Raw genomic sequence first — 19,777 nt, forward strand, 5'->3', positions numbered from 1 at the left:
AAATGAAGATTTTAGTCAGTAGAAAGAGAGTAGGGGGGCCGGCGCCGTGGCGCAGTAGGTTATTCCTCCACCTGCGGCGCCGGCATCCCATATGAGTTCCAGTTCTAGTCCCAGCTGTTTCTCTTCCAATCCAGCTCTCTGCTGTGGCCTGGGAAAGCAGCAGCAGATGGCCCAAGTGCTTGGGCCCCTGCACCTGCATGAAAGACCCGGAAGAAGCACCTGGCTCCTGGCTTCGGATCAGTACAGCTCTGGCCTTTGTGGCCATTTGGGGAGTAAACCAATGGAAGGAAGACCTTTCTCTGTTTCTCCCTCTCACTGTCTGTAACTCTACCTTTCAAATAAATAAAGAAAATCTTTAAAAGAGAAAAAAGAGAGGTAGGAACCAACGGACAATAAACTTTTATGTAGGTATTTCCAAATGCCCCCCCCCCCTTTAAAGATTTATTTGGAAAGCAGAGTTGCAGAAAAGTAGAGGCAGAGAGAGAGAGAGGTCTTCAATCCACTGGTTTACACCCCAAATGGCTGGAGTGGAAGCCAGGAGCCTGGAGTTTCTTTTGGGTTTCCCACGTGGGTAAGGGGCCCAAGGACTCAGGCCATCTTCTACGGCTTTCCCAGGCTGTATAAGCAAAGAGCTGGATTGGAAATGGAGCAGCCGGGTCTCGAACCAGCACCCTTACAAGATGCCAGCACTGCAGGTGGTGGCTTTACCTGCTACACCACAGTGCTGGTCCCCTAGATGCCCTTTTTTTTTGATAACGTCTGTTATTTTAACTTTACTCTGAGTACATTTTATACTGTCCTTCAATGATTATAGACAACAGTGCTCCCATTTTTTTTTTTTTTTTTTTTGACAGGCAGAGTGGACAGTGAGAGAGACAGAGAGAAAGGTCTTCTTTTTGCCGTTGGTTCACCCTCCAATGGCCGCTGCGGCCAGCGTGCTGCGGCCGGCGCACCACGCTGATCCGAAGCCAGGAGCCAGGTGCCTCTCCTGGTCTCCCATGCAGGTGCAGGGCCCAAAGACTTGGGCCATCCTCCACTGCACTCCTGGGCCACAGCAGAGAGCTGGCCTGGAAGAGGGGCAACCGGGACAGAATCTGGTGCCCTGATTGGGACTAGAACCCGGTGTGCCGGCGCCACAGGTGGAGGATTAGCCTGTTGAGCCGCAACGCCGGCCAAGTGCTCCCAATTTTAGCATTAATTGTGCTACATTAAGTGGACTTGCATGTGAAAATCTAGAAAAAAAATTAAGCTGTAAGACAGAAAGGGTTTTATTATAGAGGGTGCCCTTTGTGTGTGCAGTGGGTTAAGCTGTTGCTGGGAGATGCCTGCAACCCATATCAGAATACTGGTTCAAGTCCCAAATACTCTAGTTCCAATCCAGCTCCCTGCTAATGCAGCCATGAAGTGGTGGATGATGGCTCAGGCACTTGAGCGTCTTCTTTCACCCACATGGAAGACCAGATGGAATTTATGGCTCCTGGCTTCAACCTGGCCCAGCCCTGAGTGTTGTGGCTATTTGGGAAGTGAGCCACAGGGTGGAAGATCTCTCTGTCACTCTGCCTTTTAGAGAGATAGATAAAATCTTTTTTAAAAGTTTAGGGTCATCATCAGGGGCCTGAGAGTTCAGTTTTTTAAAAAGATTTTCAGGAGCTGGGAACTCAATTCCTATCTCACACGTGGGTAGTAGGGACCCAAGTACTCGAATCGTCGCCTGCTTGCCACCTGCCAGGAAGCTGGAATGGGAGCTGAGCTGGAACTTCAACTCTTTTTTTTTTTTTTTTTTTTTTTTTTTTTGACAGGCAGAGTTAGACAGTGAGAGAGAGAGAAAGGTCTTCCTTTTCCGTTGGTTCACTCCCCAAATGGCGCTACGGCCTGCACGCTGTGCCGATCGGAAGCCAGGAGCCAGGTGCTTCCTCCTGGTCTCCCATGTGGGTGCAGGGCCCAAGCACCTGGGCCATCCTCCACTGCCTTCCCGGGCCACAGCAGAGAGCTGGCCTGGAAGAGGAGCAACCGGGACAGAACCCGGGGTGTCGGCGCCGCAAGCAGAGGATTAGCCAAGTGAGCCGCGGCGCTGGCCTGGAACTTCAACTCTTATAATCTGATGTGGGATGTGGGCGTCCCAAGCACTCTCTTAACCACGGTTCTTTTTCGTCACATATAGTAAGATGAACATCTTTGGACATACAGCTTTTCCATATTTAAGACTTTCTTAGAGCAGATTATTGGACTTAGAAATTCTGCATCTGAGCAGAATGTTTTTGTGGGTTTGACTACCCCACTGGGCTTGTTTTTTAGAAAAACCTAATTATTATTTTTAAATTTATTTGAAAGAGAGATCTTCCATCTGCTAATTCACTTCCTTAGATGGCTCAACAGCCAGTGCTGAGCTGGGCTGAAGCCAGAAGCTAGAAGCTTCATCAGGGTCTCCCTGATGAGTCCAGGGGCCCAAGCACTTGGGCCAACCTCTGCTGCTTTTTCCAGGCCATTAGCAGGGAGCTGGATTAGAAATGGAGCAGCCAGGACTTGACCGGTGCCCTTATGGGGTGCTGATATTGCAGGCAGCAGCTTTACCCGTTACACCACAACACTGGCCCCGGACTTGTTGTATTTTAAAATAAATGTTTTGGCCTACATTCCTTATTTTCTTGCTTGTGATTTTTTGTTATATAAAGAAGTGCCTTTGTTTGCCACATTTTCCCACTGCTTTTAACATTCTTTATCTCTCTTTTTCACCCCTATTTTAGGTTAAATTGATTATCTACCCAGTGCAGGATCTTACAAGAACAGCATAGTGTTTCCTGAAGGAATATGAGCAAAACCAGACAGTATCATTGACTGAATAAATTTGTACTTGTCCCCTGAACGGCTACAAGATTTGGAAGCTGAATCAATGTTATCAGATGAGTTAGAATCCAAACCAGAGGTGAGTCTAGTCAGTTTGATTCTTGGTTTTGTTATGTTTGGTGAACTGTATTTCAGAGCTTATCATTAGTTTAGGGTCAGCACACTTTTTCTGTAATGGGTCAGATAGTAAGAATTTTAGGCTTTGTTAGCCCGAAGTTTTATTTGTAACTTCTAGTTTATTTTATGTGTGTGTGTGTGTGTGTGTGTATGTATGTGTATTAGGATGTTTACTATATATTTATTTATCTATTTGAAAGAGATAACAGAGAGAGATCTTCTGTCTGCTGGTTCAATCCTCAGATAGCTGCAGTGGCTAGCGATGGGCCAGGCTGAAGCTGGGAGCTTTATCCAGGTCTCCCACATGGAGACCATTAGCAGGGAGCTGGATCAGAAGTAGAGCAGCTGGGACATGAACCATAGCCCATATGATATGCCAGCATCATAGGCGCAGCTTTATCTGCTATACCACAGTTCCAGCCCCTATGTTTTTATTATAAGTATTTTCTCAAAGACTTAAAAATGCGATTGTTTTATGATTTTTATATAGATTATTTAAGTATAAAGTTATGCATTTAGCTATATAACAAGATTTTATTTTATATAAAAACATATACATGCATCATGTAGTGTGTATAAATGTATATGCATATATAGATACTACCACAAACCATTCTTTTATTAATTTTGCATATATTTGAAAATACTTTCTTTCTGAATGTGATTGGGAAATTTAAGCATTTTTTATTTTCATTAATTTTTCTCAATTTTAGTGCATCTATGTTGCATAATGGGAAGGTCCCAGAGTTTGGAATTAGATTGCTTATGTTTGAAGATTGGTGCTGCTCCTACCTAGTCTTGGGAACTTAAACTAGTGTTACTTAATGTCTTCAACTTGATTATTCATCTATAAAATACCATGGTTTAATGTGAGAAATAAATGAGCCAATACACAAAAATGTGCTTTGTAAAATGTAATTCAGTACATTGTAGTTGACTTTTTTAATAGCCATCATTAAAAATATTTTTTGTCATTTTTATGTGATGGAAAGCAACAGTTAATTGTATAAATCAGTCTTTCTCAAATGGAAAACTTCGAAAGATATCTTTAAATACTATATTGTGATTAATCTAGATTTTCTTTGAACATGGCTACAACTAGTGAACCATTGGGATTTAATTACATCTTCACCTTTTGTTACATCCAGGGATTTATATGCATTCCTAATGGTCTTTATTTTTTAATGTTGTCTTTTGCTCTTCTCACCCAGCTCCTGGTACAGTTTGTTCAGAATACGTCCATCCCGTTGGGACAGGGGCTAGTAGAATCAGAAGCTAAAGACATAACTTGCTTGTCCCTCCTTCCGGTGACTGAGGCCTCAGAATGCGGCCGACTAATGTTACCAGGTAAAAATTATCCTTACTCGCTAGAGATAGGATAAAGAAGTCCCAAGAGCTTAGCCTACCCCATGGTCTGGTGGAATGGATAACTGACTGGTGGAAACTGTAAAAATAGGAATCATGGAGAAAATCAGTCATGGGAGTTGTAAGAACATCAGCAGTTTAAGCCATGGGAATGTATATGATGACCCATAGAGAGTGAGAAAAAAGGGCCAAGGCGGGACTCTGTGGAACTCCTTATTTAACATACAGGATAAAGCCAGGAGACCATGGAAAGAATGGGAAAAGACAAGACTAGGCCAGTAGAATGAATATCCTCATAGAGTAGAGGCTTGGAACCCAAAAGAAGTCGATGTGTCGAATGCTCCTGAGAGGCCTCAGTAAAATAGAGAGTAAAAAGAGGCCATAGTTGACCTTGGCAGGACCTGTTCCAAGGTGAAGCAGGTGGAAAGCCAGGCTGCCATGAGCTGAGGTATCAATGCAGACTAAGTAAGTATATACTTTATAAGGTTTCTTCTGCCCTGAGAAGGGGAAGAAGTAAGATAGAAGGAAGTTTCTGTGTCTTCAAGATCTGAGTTATTTGAGGGTAGTTATACGCTAATAGGAAACCGAACTAATTAAAGAAACAATAGAAAAAGGTAGTGGATAATTGGTAAGGAGGCTCCAGGAGAAATAAGAGGAAGTAGAATTTTGTGGGATTAGCTTTGGATGAGAAGAGGGACTCTGATTTGACTATTAGCTTGGGAAACATTATCTTTATGTGAAATTAGCTCTTCATATTCTGACCTTTGTTTTAAAGTTTGGAATATCAGTGTTAAGCTGGGGAGGGTCATTATTAGCCTATTGGTGACAACTTCATTTGTTTATTATAAAATCTCTGGTTACTATCCTCTTCTGTGGTCTGTGGTTTTTTTTTGTTTGTTTGTTTGTTTGTTTTTTAAAGATTTATTTATTTATTTGAAAGAGTTACACAGAGAGAGGAGAGGCAGAGGGGGGTGGTCGTCCATCTGCTGGTTCACTCCCAATTTGGCCACAACGGCCGGAACTGTGCCCATCTAACACCGGGAGCCAGAAGCTTCTTCCAGTCCCCCACACGGGTGCAGGGGCCCAACAACTTGGGCTGTCTTCTACTGCTTTTCCAGGCCATAGCAGAGAGCTGGATCGAAGTGGAGCAGCTGGGTCTCGAACCGGCACCCATATGGGATACCGGCGCTTCAGGCCAGGGCGTTAACCCACTGCACCACAGCGCTGGCCCATAGTCTGTGTTTTTTAAAATGACCTTAAGACTTAATTTTCAAAAATCCAAGAAGCACATTTAATTTAATCAGTTGGTGTTAATTTAAGGTTTCCCAGTCTAGATCCTGATTCTTCCACAACTTCCATTTCTCAACTCCTGTTTTCTGATAAGTTGGGAGTCATATTTTTCCAAATCCCTTGTGGATTTTCAGCATGTGAAAATTTCCAGGTGACAAATTTTGATCTTTGTTGGGTTCCTCCCAACTCTTCTCTCAATTTTAATTATTGAATATTGTTTTATTTTTATAATTATTCATTTCTTTTATTAAGATTTATTTTTATTTATTTATTTGAAAGAGTTACAGAGAGAAGTAGAAACAGAGAAGACAAAGGTCTTCCATCTGCTGGTTCACTCCCAGATGGCCACAACGGCCAGAGCTGCGCCAATTTGAAGGCAGGAGCCAGGAGCCTCCCCCGGGTCTCCCACGTGGGTGCAGGGGCCCAAGCTTGGGCCATCCTCTGCTGCCCTCCCAGGCCATGGCAGAGAGCTGGATTGGAAGTAGAGCAGCCAGGACTAGAACCAGCACCCGTATGGGATGCCGACACCTCAGGCCAGGGCTTTAACCCACTGTGTCACAGTGCTGACCCTGTTTTATGTGTGTGTGTGTGTGTGTGTGTGTGTGTGTTTTAAGATTTATTTGTTTATTTGAAAAAGTTGCCCAGAGAGTGGCGGGGGGTGGGGGAGGGGGCTTCCATCTGCTGTTTCACTCCCCAGATGGACGCAACAGCTGGAACTGGGCTGATCCGAAGCCAGGAGCTTCCTCCCAGTCTTCCACATGGGTGCAGGGGCCCAACAACTTGGACCATCTTCTACTGCTTTCCCAGGCCATAGCAGAGAGCTGGATCAGAAGTAGAGCAGCCAGGTCTCAAACTGGCGCCCATATGGGATGCTGGTGCTTCAGGCAAGGGCGTTAACTCACTGCGCTACAGCGCCAGCCCCTAATTATTGAATATTATAATAATAATAAAGGAAGGGGCCGGCGCCAGGGCTCACTTGGTTAATCCTCCGCCTGCAGCGCTGGTATCCCAGATGGGCACTGGGTTCTAGTCCCGGTTGCTCCTCTTCCAGTCCAGCTCTCTGCTGTGGCCCGGGAGGGCAGTGGAAGATGGCCCCGGTGCTTGGGAGACCAGGAGGAGGCACCTGGCTCCTGGCTTTGGATCGGCATAGCTGCGGCATAGCGGCCATTTGGGAGGTGAACCAACAGAAGGAAGACCTTTCTCTCTGTCTCTCTCTCTCTCACTTTGTAACTCTGTCAAAATAATAATAAAGGAAATGAAAACAGAAACAAAAGCATCTATCTGTTAGAATGGCTGTTATCAAAACAATGAAGATAACAAATGTTGGCAAGGATATGGAGAAAAGGGAAACTTTGTTGTTGGGAATATAAATTGTACAGCCATTATGGAAAATGGAATGGCAGTTCCTTAAAAAATAAAAGATAGAAATGGCATATGATCCAATAATCCCACTTGTACATATATATAAAAAGGAATTGAAATCAGTATGTTGAAGAGAATACTGCATTCCTAGGTCCTAGATTGATTTATTTATTTGAAAGGGAGAGTTACAGAGAGACAGAGAGAGATCGTCATCCGCTGGTTTTCTCCCCAAATGACTGCAACAGCAGGAGCTGGGCCAATCTGAAGCCAGGAATTGGGAGCTTCCTCAAACCAATGCCCATATCGGATGCCGGCGCTTCAGGCCAGGATGTTAACCCACTTCGCCACAGCGCCGGCCCCAAGACAAGAGTATTTAAAAGACAGAGTTAACAGACAGAGGTAGACAGAGGTCTTCCATCTGCTGGTTTGCTACCCCAAATGACCATAACAGCTGGAGCTGAGCCAGTCTCAAGCCAGGATCCAGGAGCTTCTTCGTGGTCTCCCACATGGGTGCAGGGGCCCAGGGACTTTGGCCATCCTCCGTTGCTTTCTCAGGCACATTATTGGGGAGCTGGATAAGAAGTGGAGCAGCCGGCGCCGCGGCTCACTAGGCTAATCCTCCACCTTGCGGCGCCGGCACACCGGGTTCTAGTCCCGGTTGGGGCGCCGGATTCTGTCCCGGTTGCCCCTCTTCCAGGCCAGCTCTCTGCTGTGGCCAGGGAGTGCAGTGGAGGATGGCCCAAGTGCTTGGGCCCTGCACCCCAGGGGAGACCAGGAGAAGCACCTGGCTCCTGGCTTTGGATCAGCGTGGTGCGCTGGCTGCAGCACGCGGGCCGCGTCAGCCATTGGAGGGTGAACCAACAGCAAAAGGAAGACCTTTCTCTCTATCTCTCTCTCTCTCACTATCCACTCTGTCTGTCAAAAAAAAAAAAAAAAGAAGTGGAGCAGCTTGGACTTACGGGATGCCCTGCTGCAGGCCGGGGCTTTAACCTACTAAGCCACAGTGCCAACCCCTGTTCCCTTTCCTTTTATGGGATGCCGGCGCCGCAGGCGGAGGATTAACCAAGTGAGCCACGATGCCGGCCCCAAAAGAGATATAATTACCTCCTAATTCCGAGGTAGAACATTACCAGCTCTAAGTCCTCCCTGGAAAGACAGCCTCCATTCATTCCATAGATTAGCACTGTTCTTTGTCAAGATAATTTCTTTGTTTTCCAAATTCAACCACACATGTACATCTCTAAGCAGTGCAGTTTAATTTCATCTGTTTTTGGGCTTCAGATGAATGGAATCATTATGATAACATAGGTTGTTATATGTACTTTTACTCTCTGTGAGATTCATATAACTGTATCCGGTTTGGTTTCATCAATGTATAGTATTCTAACTCGTATGAGTGTGGTACATCTCTTTATCCATGCAACTGCTGATGAATATTTTCTAGTATTGTACTATGACAGTACTACTAGAAACTTTCTTTTTAAAAAATTTTTTATGATAAAATATACATTAAATTACCATTTTAATCATTTAAATGTTCAGTTCTGTGGCCTTAAATACACTTATTAGTCCAAAGCCTAATATGCCAGTACTATCTACTTTTATTTCTGTAATCTCTTACTTGCTTTAATGAGGAAAAAATATGATCTGCCTTTTATAATAAAAGATGATTGGAAACGTCAGATGCTTAATTAGCATTGTGGTACAATTCCATGTTATTGCAATGAAAACCTTTGGAAATTCTTCCTTTCCCTTAGAAGAAAGTTCTAAAGAGCAAGTATTTGGATTTCTTCTCTTTCTTCCTTTTTTTTTTTTTTTTTTTTTTTTAAGATTTATTTATTTGAAAAGCAGAGAGAGGGAGTGAGACAGAGTAAAAGAGATCTTCCATCTTCTGGATCACTTCCCAATGGCTGTGATGGTCAGTCCTGAGCCGGGCTGAAGCCAGGAGCCAGGAACTCCATCTGGGTCTCCCATGTGGGTGGCAGGGGCCCAAGAACTTCTGCCATCCTCTGCTGCTTTCCCAGGCACATTAACAAGGAACTGGATTGGAATTGGAGCAGGCGAGGCTCCAACCAGCTCTCGCTGGTGTCATAGGCAGTAGCTTAAACTGCTGTACCACAACACCAGCCTCTTGATTTATTTGTTTATCTCAGTATAAACCCAGAACTATAAGGAAACATTGATTATTCTAAATATTTTTAATTGTTTCTTCAGGCTGTGTGTTTTTTTTTCCCCTAGTTACTTACCTATTTTTTACATATTATGAAAATTAAGGAGAGTTCTGTCTACATGAAAAATAACTGAAAATTTAGATCCTGTTTTTGGGTTAGTTTCCTTTTTTGTTTTTGTTTTTGTTTTTGTTTTTGTTTTGATAGGCAGAGTGGATAGTGAGAGAGAGAGAGAGAGAGAGAGAAAGGTCTTCCTTTGCCGTTGGTTCACCCTCCAATGGCTGCTGCGGCTGGCATGCTGCGGCCAGCGCACCACGCTGATCCGAAACCAGGAGCCAGGTGCTTCTCCTGGTCTCCCATGCAGGTGCAGGGCCCAAGCACTTGGGCCATCCTCCACTGCACTCCTGGGCCACAGCAGAGAGCTGGCCTGGAAGAGGATCAACTGGGACAGAATCCAGTGCCCTGACCAGGACTAGAACCTGGTGTGCCTGTGCCGCAGGTGGAGGATTAGCCTATTGAGCCGCGGCGCTGGCCTTTGGGTTAGTTTTCTTTATATCACTGTACTGGTTTCTGCTTCAAGGACTATGTTCTGTAATATGCAAATGTGGATGGGTGGTTACTCATTATGGTCAGAGGGATCTGTTCCTTACATTTTGACTGACTGCTTTTGGAGCCTTAGGCCACCTCAGTTCTTCTTTGAGTCAGTTGTGGTTTTTTTTTTTGTTTTGTTTTTTGTTTTTTAATTTTATTTATTTATTTTGGAAGGCAAGAGTTAGAGAGGAGAAGACACAAAGAGAAAGGAGAGATCTTCCACCTGCTGGTTCATTCCCCAAATGGCCAGAACAGCTGGGGCTGGGCTAGGCTGAAGCCAGGAGCCTGGGGCTTCCTCTGGGTCTCCAATGTGGGTTCAGGGGCCCAAGCACTTGGGCCATCCTGTGCTGCTTTCCCAGGTGCACTAGCAAGGAGTTGGGTCAGAAGTGGAGCAGCTGGGACTCAAACTGGTGCCCACAGGATGCCAGTGCCCACATGGGATGCTGGAGGCTCAACCTGCTGCACCACAGTGCTGGCCTCTCTGAGGCAGTTTTGTACTTGTAAAATGAGAATGCTGTCTGCTCCTATACAGATGTTCTGTATGAAAGGATGCTGTGGCGGGGTAGGTTCTGTGTATCAGAATGGTGAGCTCTTGAAGATACATACTGCAGGAAGCTGTGATGTTTTCCTTTCTTAGATGATACTCCAAATCACACCAGCTCTTCCAAAGAGGTCCCTTCCTCTGCTGTACTAAGAAGCCTTCAGGTGAATGTGGGCCCAGACGGAGAAGAAACGAGGGCTCAGGCAGTACAGAAGTCCCCGGAGTTTTTGACCACTGCAGAGTCTCCTAGCTTGTTGCAAGATCTACAGCCAAGTGACAGCACTTCTTTTATTCTCCTTAACCTAACAAGAACAGGTATTCTTCTTTTTTTTTTTTTTAAACAAAAACAGGTATTCTTTATCCTTTTCTGAACTCTGTTCATGTTTATGAATAGAACAGGCTGGGGCCCGTTTAACTCAATCAGATGGAAGCAACGTTTATTATCTTTGGAGAATTACTGTGATCTGGTGACCAACCAAATATGTGGAGGGAGACGGAGGACTCTAGGATGACTGAGACATTTCTTAGGGAAATGGAGTGGTGCCGTTTACCCAGGCAGTATGCAGAGGAGTAGGCCTCGGAGGAGGATGGCTAGTTCCTCTTTGTGCCTGTGGCTGTGATTTCAGAGGAACGCTCAGGAGGAGTGCTCCTTCGGAGAGTTAGAAACAGGAGTCCAGAGTCCTCCAGAGGTGTGTTCTGAAATAAGTAGTTTTGGTGCTTGTTAGCATTCATGGAATGTGAAACATTGAGTGTAGATCCTTTGATTCAAGAGAAATCTGAAATGTAAACAGAAAAGTCAAGTCTGGGATCCTGAAACACAGCATTTAAGGGGACAGCAGAAGGGGAAGGGGCAGCTAGAAGGAGTTGAAGATAACCGGGAGAGAATGGTGGGTAGGAGGTCAAGGGAGGAATGTTTAGTGAAGGAAAGACACTAAATCCCGCCAAACACTGCCGTGTGGGCTAGTGAGGCAGAGTGTGTCTCATAACCCTAGCAAGACCAGTTGTTTTGGAGGTGGTACGGGTAGAGGCCAGGGTTAAAGAGTTGGGGAAAGGATGGAAAGTGAGAAAATGGATACATAAGTTTAATGGTACACTTGTTTGAGAAACTTGATTTTGAAGGGATAAGTAAGAAGGGTAATAGCTAGAGAAATTAGAATTTTCTATTTTTAAAAATAAATGAGCTAGAATACATTTAAAGACTGTAAGGAAAAGCTGGCCAATTGAAATGGGTTCTAGATAGGAGAAAGATCACCAAAGGATGCAGAAGGGGATAACTGGAGAACGGAATCGTGGTACTGGAATTGAGGGTTAGCCTCTTTTCCAGGAGGACAGCTTCGCCTGCGAAACTAGAGGCGGCTGGACGACAGCAGGCCTGCAGGCTGAGGGTAGAAAGGTGATAGCCTGATCATCCGTGAGAACAGGAGCTTGAGGTGAGAGGTGAAGATCTGCAGCAGCTGATTTAGGACATGGAAAGTTTCTGAGCGGGGGCACGTAAAAGGATTGCTTACTGGCTTTCATATATCTTGTTTCTCCCAGGTCTGGGCTCATCTGCCGAGCACTTAGTGTTTGTACAGGATGAAGCAGAGGATTCAGGGAATGATTTTCTCTCCAGTGAGAGCACGGACAGTAGCATCCCCTGGTTCCTGCGGGTTCAGGAGTTGGCCCATGACAGTTTGATTGCTGCCACTCGTGCACAACTTGCAAAGAACGCGAAATCCAGCAGCAATGGTAAGAACCCTGTGGCATTTTCTTTTTTCCAGTATTCTGTGCAAAGAGATTTTGGTAATGTAGCAACTGTATTTTGAGTTCTGTATAATCTGTTATTCTAATGGTGAGAACAAAAGGCCAGAACTGTGTAGCATGTTTTAAGTTTTCTTATTTATTTATTTACTTTCATTTTACTACACTAGATCTTAGCCAAAAGGCCGATAAGTGATTTATTTACTTTCATTTTATTTGAAAAGCAAAGAGAGGAGAGATCTATTTTCTGATTCACTCCCCAAATGCCTGTGACAGCCACAGTGGGGCTGTGCCAAAGGTAGGAGCCTGGAACTCAGTCCCAGTTCTCCCACATAGGTGGCAGGGACCCAAGGACTTGTCATAATCTGCTTCCTCCCAGGGTGTGCATTAGTAGGAAACTGGATCCGAAGGGAGAAGTCAGGATGCAAATCAGGCACTCTGAAGTAGGATGCATGTGTCCCAAATGGTGACTTAACTGCAGAACCACCAAATGCCTGCCTGCTAAGTTTTCTTTTCTTCTTCTTCTGCCCTTTTTTTTTTTTTAAGATTGATTTATTTATTTGAAAGGCAGAGTTACAGACAGGGAGAGACCAAGAGAGAGGTCTTCCATCCACTGGTTCACTCCCCAAATGGCCACAGTGGTTGGAGCTGGGCCAGTTGGAAGCCAGGTGCCAGGAGCTTCTGGATCTCCCATGCAGGTGCAGGGGCCCAAGCACTTGAGCCATCCTCCACTGCATTCCCAGGCAAGTAGGAGAGAGCTGGATTGGAAAAGGAGCAGTTGGGGCATGAACCAGTCCACATATGGGATGCTGGTGCCACTGGTGGAGGCTTAATTTACTATATTACAGTGTAGTAGATTTTTAAATTTTCTATAGAATAACTTGGCCATACCAGATTTATGTGCAAATCAATTAAACTAGTATTCTAGATTTCATTAGTTGGTATTATAAGCAAAAAGCAGGAGAGTAAAACTAGATTGTACTTGCAGAAGTAGAGGACGTGATGAATGGCTTTTATTTAATGACAGTGCAGTAAAGAGCTTACATTATCAAAGCCCTTGCAGGGGCCAGTGCCATGGTGAAGCTGCAGCCTGCAGTGCCAATATTCCATATGGGTGCCAGTTTGAGACCTGGCTGCTCTACTTCTGATCCAATTTTCTGCTATGGCCTGGAAAAGCAGTAAAAGATGGCCCAGGTCCTTGGGCCCTGTACCTGTGTGGGAGACCCAGAAGAATCATCTAGCTCCTGGCTTCAGATCGGTCTATCTCCGGCCGTTGCACCCATTTGGGGAGTGAACCGATGGGTATAAGATCTCTCTCTAACTCTGCCTCTCTGGAACTCTGCTTTCTAAATGCATCGATCTTTTTTTTTTTAAAAAAAAAAAAAAAAAAAAAAAAGCCCTGCAGAGATCGGCCATGCCAACAGGGGATAGGAGAGAGAAGTGTGCCTAGTTAGGAAGTAGGTCGTCTACAGTGTCTTTAACAAAACAAGGAAACTTCAGGTCTCACACAGGACAACTCTGCCTGGCCAGTTTGGTTCTAACTCCCTGTGGAGTTGGCTCCTTACAAAGTTTAACTTCTTCCTGTACCTCATTTTGCTGTGTTCTCCTTTCTTCTACGGTGTTGCTCCGAAATGCATTCCCTAATAAATAGTTGGGGCGGGGGGGGCGGGGCTGGTGCTGTGGCACAGCGGGTAAAGCTGTCACCTGCAGTGCCAACATCCCATTTGGGTGCCGGTTCTAGTCCCAGCTGCTCCACTTCCAATGCAGCTCTCTGCTGTGGCCTGGGAAAGCACTAGAAGATGGATCAATTCCTTGGGCCCCTGCACCCACGTGGGAGACCCAGAAGAAGCTCCTGGCTTTGGATCGGCACAGCTCCGGCCGTTGCAGCCATCTGGGGAGTGAACCAGTGGATGGAAGACCTCTCTCTCTCTCTGCTTCTCCTCTCTCTATGTAACTCTGCCTTTCAAATAAATAAATAAATCTTTAAAAAAAAAAATAGTCTATGGGACAGAGCTGTGGTATAGTAAAGCCACTGCCTGTAGCACCAGCATCCCATGGGCCTGGATTGAAGCTCTACTTCTGATCCAGCTTCCTGCTAATGCACCTGGGAAAGCAGTGGAGGATGGTCCAAGTACTTACGCCCTTGCTCCCACATGTGAGACCTAATGGAGCTCCTGGCTCCTGGCTTCAGCCTGGCTCAGCCCTGGACGTTGCAGCCATTTCAGGAGTGAAACAGGATGGAAGATCTCTGTGTCTCCCTTTATCTATCTCTCCCCCGATCCCTGCACCCCCTCTCCTCCCGTCTCCCTTTTCTCTATAACTCAGCCTTTCAAATAAATGTCTTTAAAAAGAAGAAATAAATCATTTTGGTTTTTGCATTCTTAAATATTTTATAACTAAAGAAGGGTATAATATAGGAAATTGGAAGGGGTTCTTATATTCTCCAGCGTGATAGAAAGCAGCCAAAATTAACTTCAAAGATGGAAGTCTAAGAATGGCCATCTGTGAAAGAAACTGCTGTAATCCCACGTGAAGCTTGAGTGACTGCTTCTCCTTAAAATACAGGTTTCTATGACCTGGAACTTTAAGCTGTCTCTTCAGCACCCCAGTCTGGGTATTTGTTATTCTCACTAATCTGTGTGATGTGAAATAGGTTTAATTCGGTTTTCTGCAGTTTCTGATAGGAAATTATTTTGGATGTTTCTCTTTTCTTTTCTTTCTTTCTTTCTTTTTTTTTTTTTTTATTTGACTGGTAGAGTTAGACAGAGAGAAAGGTCTTCCTTCTGTTGGTTCACTCCCCAAATGGCTGCTACGGCCAGCGCTGCACTGATCTAAAGCCAGGAGCCAGGAGCTTCTTCCTGGTCTCCTGTGTGGGTGCAGGTGCCCAAGCACTTGGGCCATACTCCACTGCACTCCTGGGCAATAGCAGAGAGCTGGACTGGAAGAAGAGCAACCAGGACTAGAACCTGGTACCCATATGGGATGCTGGTGCCGCAGGCAGGGGATTAACCAAGTGAGCCACGGTGTCAGCCCCTATTTTGGCTGTTTCTTACATTTATCAAAGAGGCCTCGTCTTGTGAAACAAAGCATGATAGTTGTTGGTAGAATGGGGGTGAAGGACACTCTCATTTCTAATGTTAAATGGATACAAGATGAAATTAGGTATCTGATTAATGATCACTAGGAGTAAAATATAGCAGCTTTATTGTTTGAACCTAGTATCTGAGCAAGGTCCTTCCATGGATTGTAAATATGTGACTCATTTATAGGAGAAAATGTCCACCTTGGTTCTAGTGATGGGCAACCCAAAGATTCCGGGCCCCTTCCTCAAGTGGAAAAGAAGCTGAAATGTACAGTTGAAGGCTGTGATCGGACGTTTGTGTGGCCAGCTCACTACAAGTACCACCTCAAAACTCATCGGTGAGCAAATCCAAGATTTATGTGTGGCTTAAGAACATGTTGATGCTTCCAGAGGAGTCTGTCCCTTAAACTGATAAATTAAAGGAAAGTAGGGACCACAGCTAGCTTCTTAAGATAGTTCTTGTTCTTTAATAAACAGATTTGCATTGTCTCACTTACCTCATTCTGGATGAATGCTTAGTAAGACATTTGACATCTGTATGTCTTAGAGAGTTCTCAAATCTTATTATAAGATAGTTTTTTAAGAACTTAAAATATAATATGTACGTCTGGTTCCCTACTCTATACCTATGAGATTAGTATTTGGGTGGAGGGTGCAAATGGGTATCTAGTCTTAGTAAACTCTTCAAGTTGTTCTTTTCTATCCAGATTTGAGATATGTTGTCTGCCCTGAAAGTTAGTAAGGGAGCTTTGACTTGTCTTCTCCAGGAAATGGTATTTTCAGATACTGATGCTTATCTGATTATTTTTGCAGAAATGACCGCTCCTTCATCTGCCCTGCAGAAGGTTGTGGGAAAAGCTTCTATGTGCTGCAGAGGCTGAAGGTGCACATGAGGACCCACAATGGGGAGAAGCCCTTTATGTGCCCTGAGCCTAGCTGTGGTAAGCAGTTTACCACAGCTGGTAACCTGAAGAACCACCTGCGCATCCACACAGGTGTGTGCAACCCCAGCACTCCCTTGGGTTCAGTGTTTGCTTTCTTTCTTTCTTCTTTTTAAAGATTTATATATTTGAAAGGTAGTGCTACAGAGAGAGAGAGAAATCTTCCATCTGCTGATTCACTCACCAAATGACTACAGTGGCCACAGCTGTGCCAAGCCAAAGCTAGGAGCTTCTTTTGGGTTTCTCTCTCTCTCTCTCTCTTTTTTTTTTTTTTTTTTTTTGACAGGCAGAGTTAGTGAGAGAGAGAGAGAAAGGTCTTCCTTTTTTTCCGTTGGTTCATCCCCCCAAGTGGCCGCTACGAATGGTGCGTTGCAGCCAGCGTGCTGCTAGTTGGCGTGCTGCCGGCCGGTGCTGCGCCAATCTGAAGCTAGGAGCCAGGTGCTTCGTCCTGGTCTTCCATGCGGGTGCAGGGCCCAAGCACCTGGGCCGTCCTCCACTGCCTTCCTGGGCCACAGCAGAGAGCTAGACTGAAAGAGGAGCAACCGGGACAGAATCCAGTGCCCCAACCGGGACTAGAACCTGGGGAGCCCACACTGCGGGCGGAGGATTAGCCTAGTGAGCTGTGGCACCGGCCTCTGGGTCTCTTAGATGAGTGCAGAGGCTCAAGCACTTGGGCCATCCTTTGTTGCTTTCCCGGGCCATAGCAGAGAGCTGGATGGGAAGTGGAGCAGCCGGGACTAGAACCAGCGCCCATACGGGATGCCGGCACTTCAGGCCAGGGCGTTAACCCGTTGCGCCACAGCACCGGCCCCCATTGAAGCATTTTAATGTGTACTACCAACCACATATAGTGTTATCTTCATTAATCTTCAGATTAACTTTATGTGTTAGATACTATACTTGTTGATGAAGAAACAGAAGAATAAAGTTAAATAACTTGCCTAACATCATGTAAGTAGGAAATAGCAAAGCTAGAATTTGAATTCTGATCTAACTCTAAAGCACTTCTTTTATTTATTTATATATATATATATATATATATATATTTGAAAGTCAGAGTTATACAGAGAGGAGAGGCAGAGAAAGAGAGAGGTCTTCCATCCAATGGTTTACTCCCCAAGTGGCCATAACCACCGGAGCTGTGCTGATCTGAAGCCAGGAGCCAGGAGCTTCTTCCAGGTCTCCCACATAGGTGCAGGGGCCCAAGAAATTGATCCGTCTTCTTCTGCTTTCCCAAGCCATAGCAGAGAGCTGGATCGGAAGTGGAGCAGCTGGGTCTCGAACCTGCACCTATATGGGATGCTGGCACTTCAGGCCAGGATGTTAACCTGCTGCACCAAAGCGCCAGCCCCACCTCTAAGAATGTTATTTTCAGATGGTGACAACTTAGTTTATTTCAGATGTCAAGATTAATCTTAAGTCTCTATCAGTAATAATGATAGTAATTGAAGCTACCAGTTTTAGTGGCTTGCTATGCATCAGACATAGCTGGATAATTAACTTGTTCTGTATCATTTAATCCTCACAATGATCTTTTGTGATTGTACCATCTCAACTTTATAGATAAAAAGCCTATTCTTAGAGAAATTAAATAAATTCTCCATATTGGTAAGTGATAGTGTCAGGATTTGAACTCAGAATTAACCGACTCCAATACTCATGTTCTTTTTTTAAAAAAGTGTGTGTGTTTTATGTTTTTTGTTTTTGTTTTTTACTTCAATTAGTTTATTTTTGTTTGAGAGACAGACAGGTCTTGGGTGTCAGGACCCAAGTACTTGAGCCATTACCTGCAGTCTACCAGGATATGCATAAGCAGGAAATTTCATTGACAACCAAAGTGCCAGAACTCAAATGAGGGGCATCCCACATGGTGACTTAACTGCTCATCAAATGCCTGCCCCTAAAGTCCATTCTTGACCACTGTATTACATTTCCTTTAGAACTTCTTTTCTTATATCTCAGGCAGTGTGGCATTACCCGCTACGCCACAACACTGACCCCAGGTCCATCTTGTTAAGCATTTGGCCTTGTCATTACTCAAATTTCTCGCTTTCTGGCAGTCTGTCATATGTATTAATATATTGTTCATTCATTCAGCAACTTTTTGAGTGCCTAGTAGCATTCTGGGATAGGTATGAATATATACATATGCTTTCAAAAAATTTACAGACCAGGGCTGGCACCGTGGCCACTTGGTTAATCCCCTGCCTGTGGCGCCGGCATCCCAGATGGGCACTGGGTTCTAGTCCCGGTTGCTCCTCTTCCAGTCCAGCTCTCTGCTGTGGCCCGGAAAGGCAGTGGAGGATGGCCCAAGTGCTTGGGCCCTGCACCTGCATGGGAGACCAGGAAGAAGCACCTGGCTCCCGACTTTGGATCGGCGTAGCTCCAACCCTAGAGGCCATTTGTGGGGGGTGAACCAACGGAAAGAAGACCTTTCTCTCTGTCTCTCTCACTGTGTAATTCTATCTGTCAAATTAAAAAAAATTTTTTACAGACCACAGGAGATGTAGGAAACTGAGTCAGAAAGAGCAATGTAGTCTAGAGCAGTGCTGCTGCCAGCACTTCTGTTGTTTGTAATGCTGGGCTCTCGCCATTTTCTCAGTCTGCCTTGGGCACCCTGTTTCAAGGCTGTGCTCACACTGTCTTGTGCCTGAAATTCCCTTTAAGTTTTGTCATCTTTTTTTCATCTTTGTCATCTTAAAATTAGTGCAAATTCCATTCCTAAAACTTACTGCAAGGATGGGTTCTTGGTCTAGCTTCTTCCGGGTCTCCCACATGGGTGCAGGGGCCTAAGGACTTGGGTTAGCTTTTAATGCTTTCCCAGGCCATAGCAGAGACCTGGATCGGAAGTGGAGCAGCCGGGACTCAACTGGCACTCATGTGGATGCTGGCAGTGCAGGTGGTGGCTTTACTTTCTGTGCCACAGCACCAACACCTCTATGTAATTCTGTGACTAAACGTCTGTCTTTGTGTGCTTGTTTTGTGAAATGGGGCTGTATATAATAGCTAGTTAACCTTTAAAAATGGATCTAGAAATTGAGTCTTAGAAAATTGGTATAAGGTAGAAATCCCGACAGCGCGTACACTGTTGATCTTGGTATCATCAGGAATGAGATCACTGAAGAAGGTAGAGCAGGACAGCTGGAGGGGTCAGCCTCTGAGCCAGGAGGGAGAAGAACGTCAGAGCTGTTCTTAGGAAACAGACAGGGCTGTCGGGTGGGCTGCAAACCAGGGAGATCATTGAGAGGCAGTACTTGGTAGGTAGCCCGGTTGAAATTATACAGCATGAATTGAAGAAGTCAGAGTGAGTAAGTCACTGGCAACCACACAGCTGATGGGAAAGAATAATAGATGGAGATGGTCACTTCATCCCACGACTGAGTCTTTGTCTCATTTTCTGTCTCTAGGAGAGAAGCCTTTCCTTTGTGAAGCCCAAGGATGTGGCCGATCCTTTGCTGAGTATTCTAGCCTCCGAAAACACCTGGTGGTTCACTCAGGTATTAGAACCTGCGCCATTCGTAGATTTCAAGAAAAGTAGGGAAACAACAGGATAAAAGGGTGGGTGAATGGTGAGTGAATGTAAATAAAGCAGAATCAGAAAGCAAGGCCCTCAGTAATTATGTCCAGAGATACTTAGAATTGGTGGGGAAAATGATTATTATTTTCAACTGAGTCACTAGAAAAATTCAGACCTTTTTGTGAGATCAGCACATTTGTTTGGCTCTGTACTGGGTGC

General features: G+C 45.0%; 1 protein-coding gene across 2 annotated transcripts in view; it reads left to right on the plus strand.

Annotated features, from left to right (window-relative positions):
- Positions 1-19,777, plus strand: part of ZNF410 (zinc finger protein 410) — a 37,116-nt gene that overhangs the window by 5,278 nt on the left and 12,061 nt on the right. For both annotated transcript variants that reach the window (XM_002719657.5, XM_070065262.1), the window contains 7 exons: positions 2,745-2,923; positions 4,173-4,308; positions 10,375-10,593; positions 11,815-12,006; positions 15,288-15,438; positions 15,914-16,095; positions 19,449-19,538. In XM_002719657.5, the coding sequence (XP_002719703.1) occupies positions 2,891-2,923; positions 4,173-4,308; positions 10,375-10,593; positions 11,815-12,006; positions 15,288-15,438; positions 15,914-16,095; positions 19,449-19,538 (1,003 nt within the window). In that variant the 5' untranslated portion in view covers positions 2,745-2,890. The remainder of the gene's footprint in view (positions 1-2,744; positions 2,924-4,172; positions 4,309-10,374; positions 10,594-11,814; positions 12,007-15,287; positions 15,439-15,913; positions 16,096-19,448; positions 19,539-19,777) is intronic.

Source organism: Oryctolagus cuniculus, chromosome 20 (genome assembly GCF_964237555.1).
Source record: "Oryctolagus cuniculus chromosome 20, mOryCun1.1, whole genome shotgun sequence".
In the NCBI taxonomy this organism is placed as follows: domain Eukaryota; kingdom Metazoa; phylum Chordata; class Mammalia; order Lagomorpha; family Leporidae; genus Oryctolagus; species Oryctolagus cuniculus.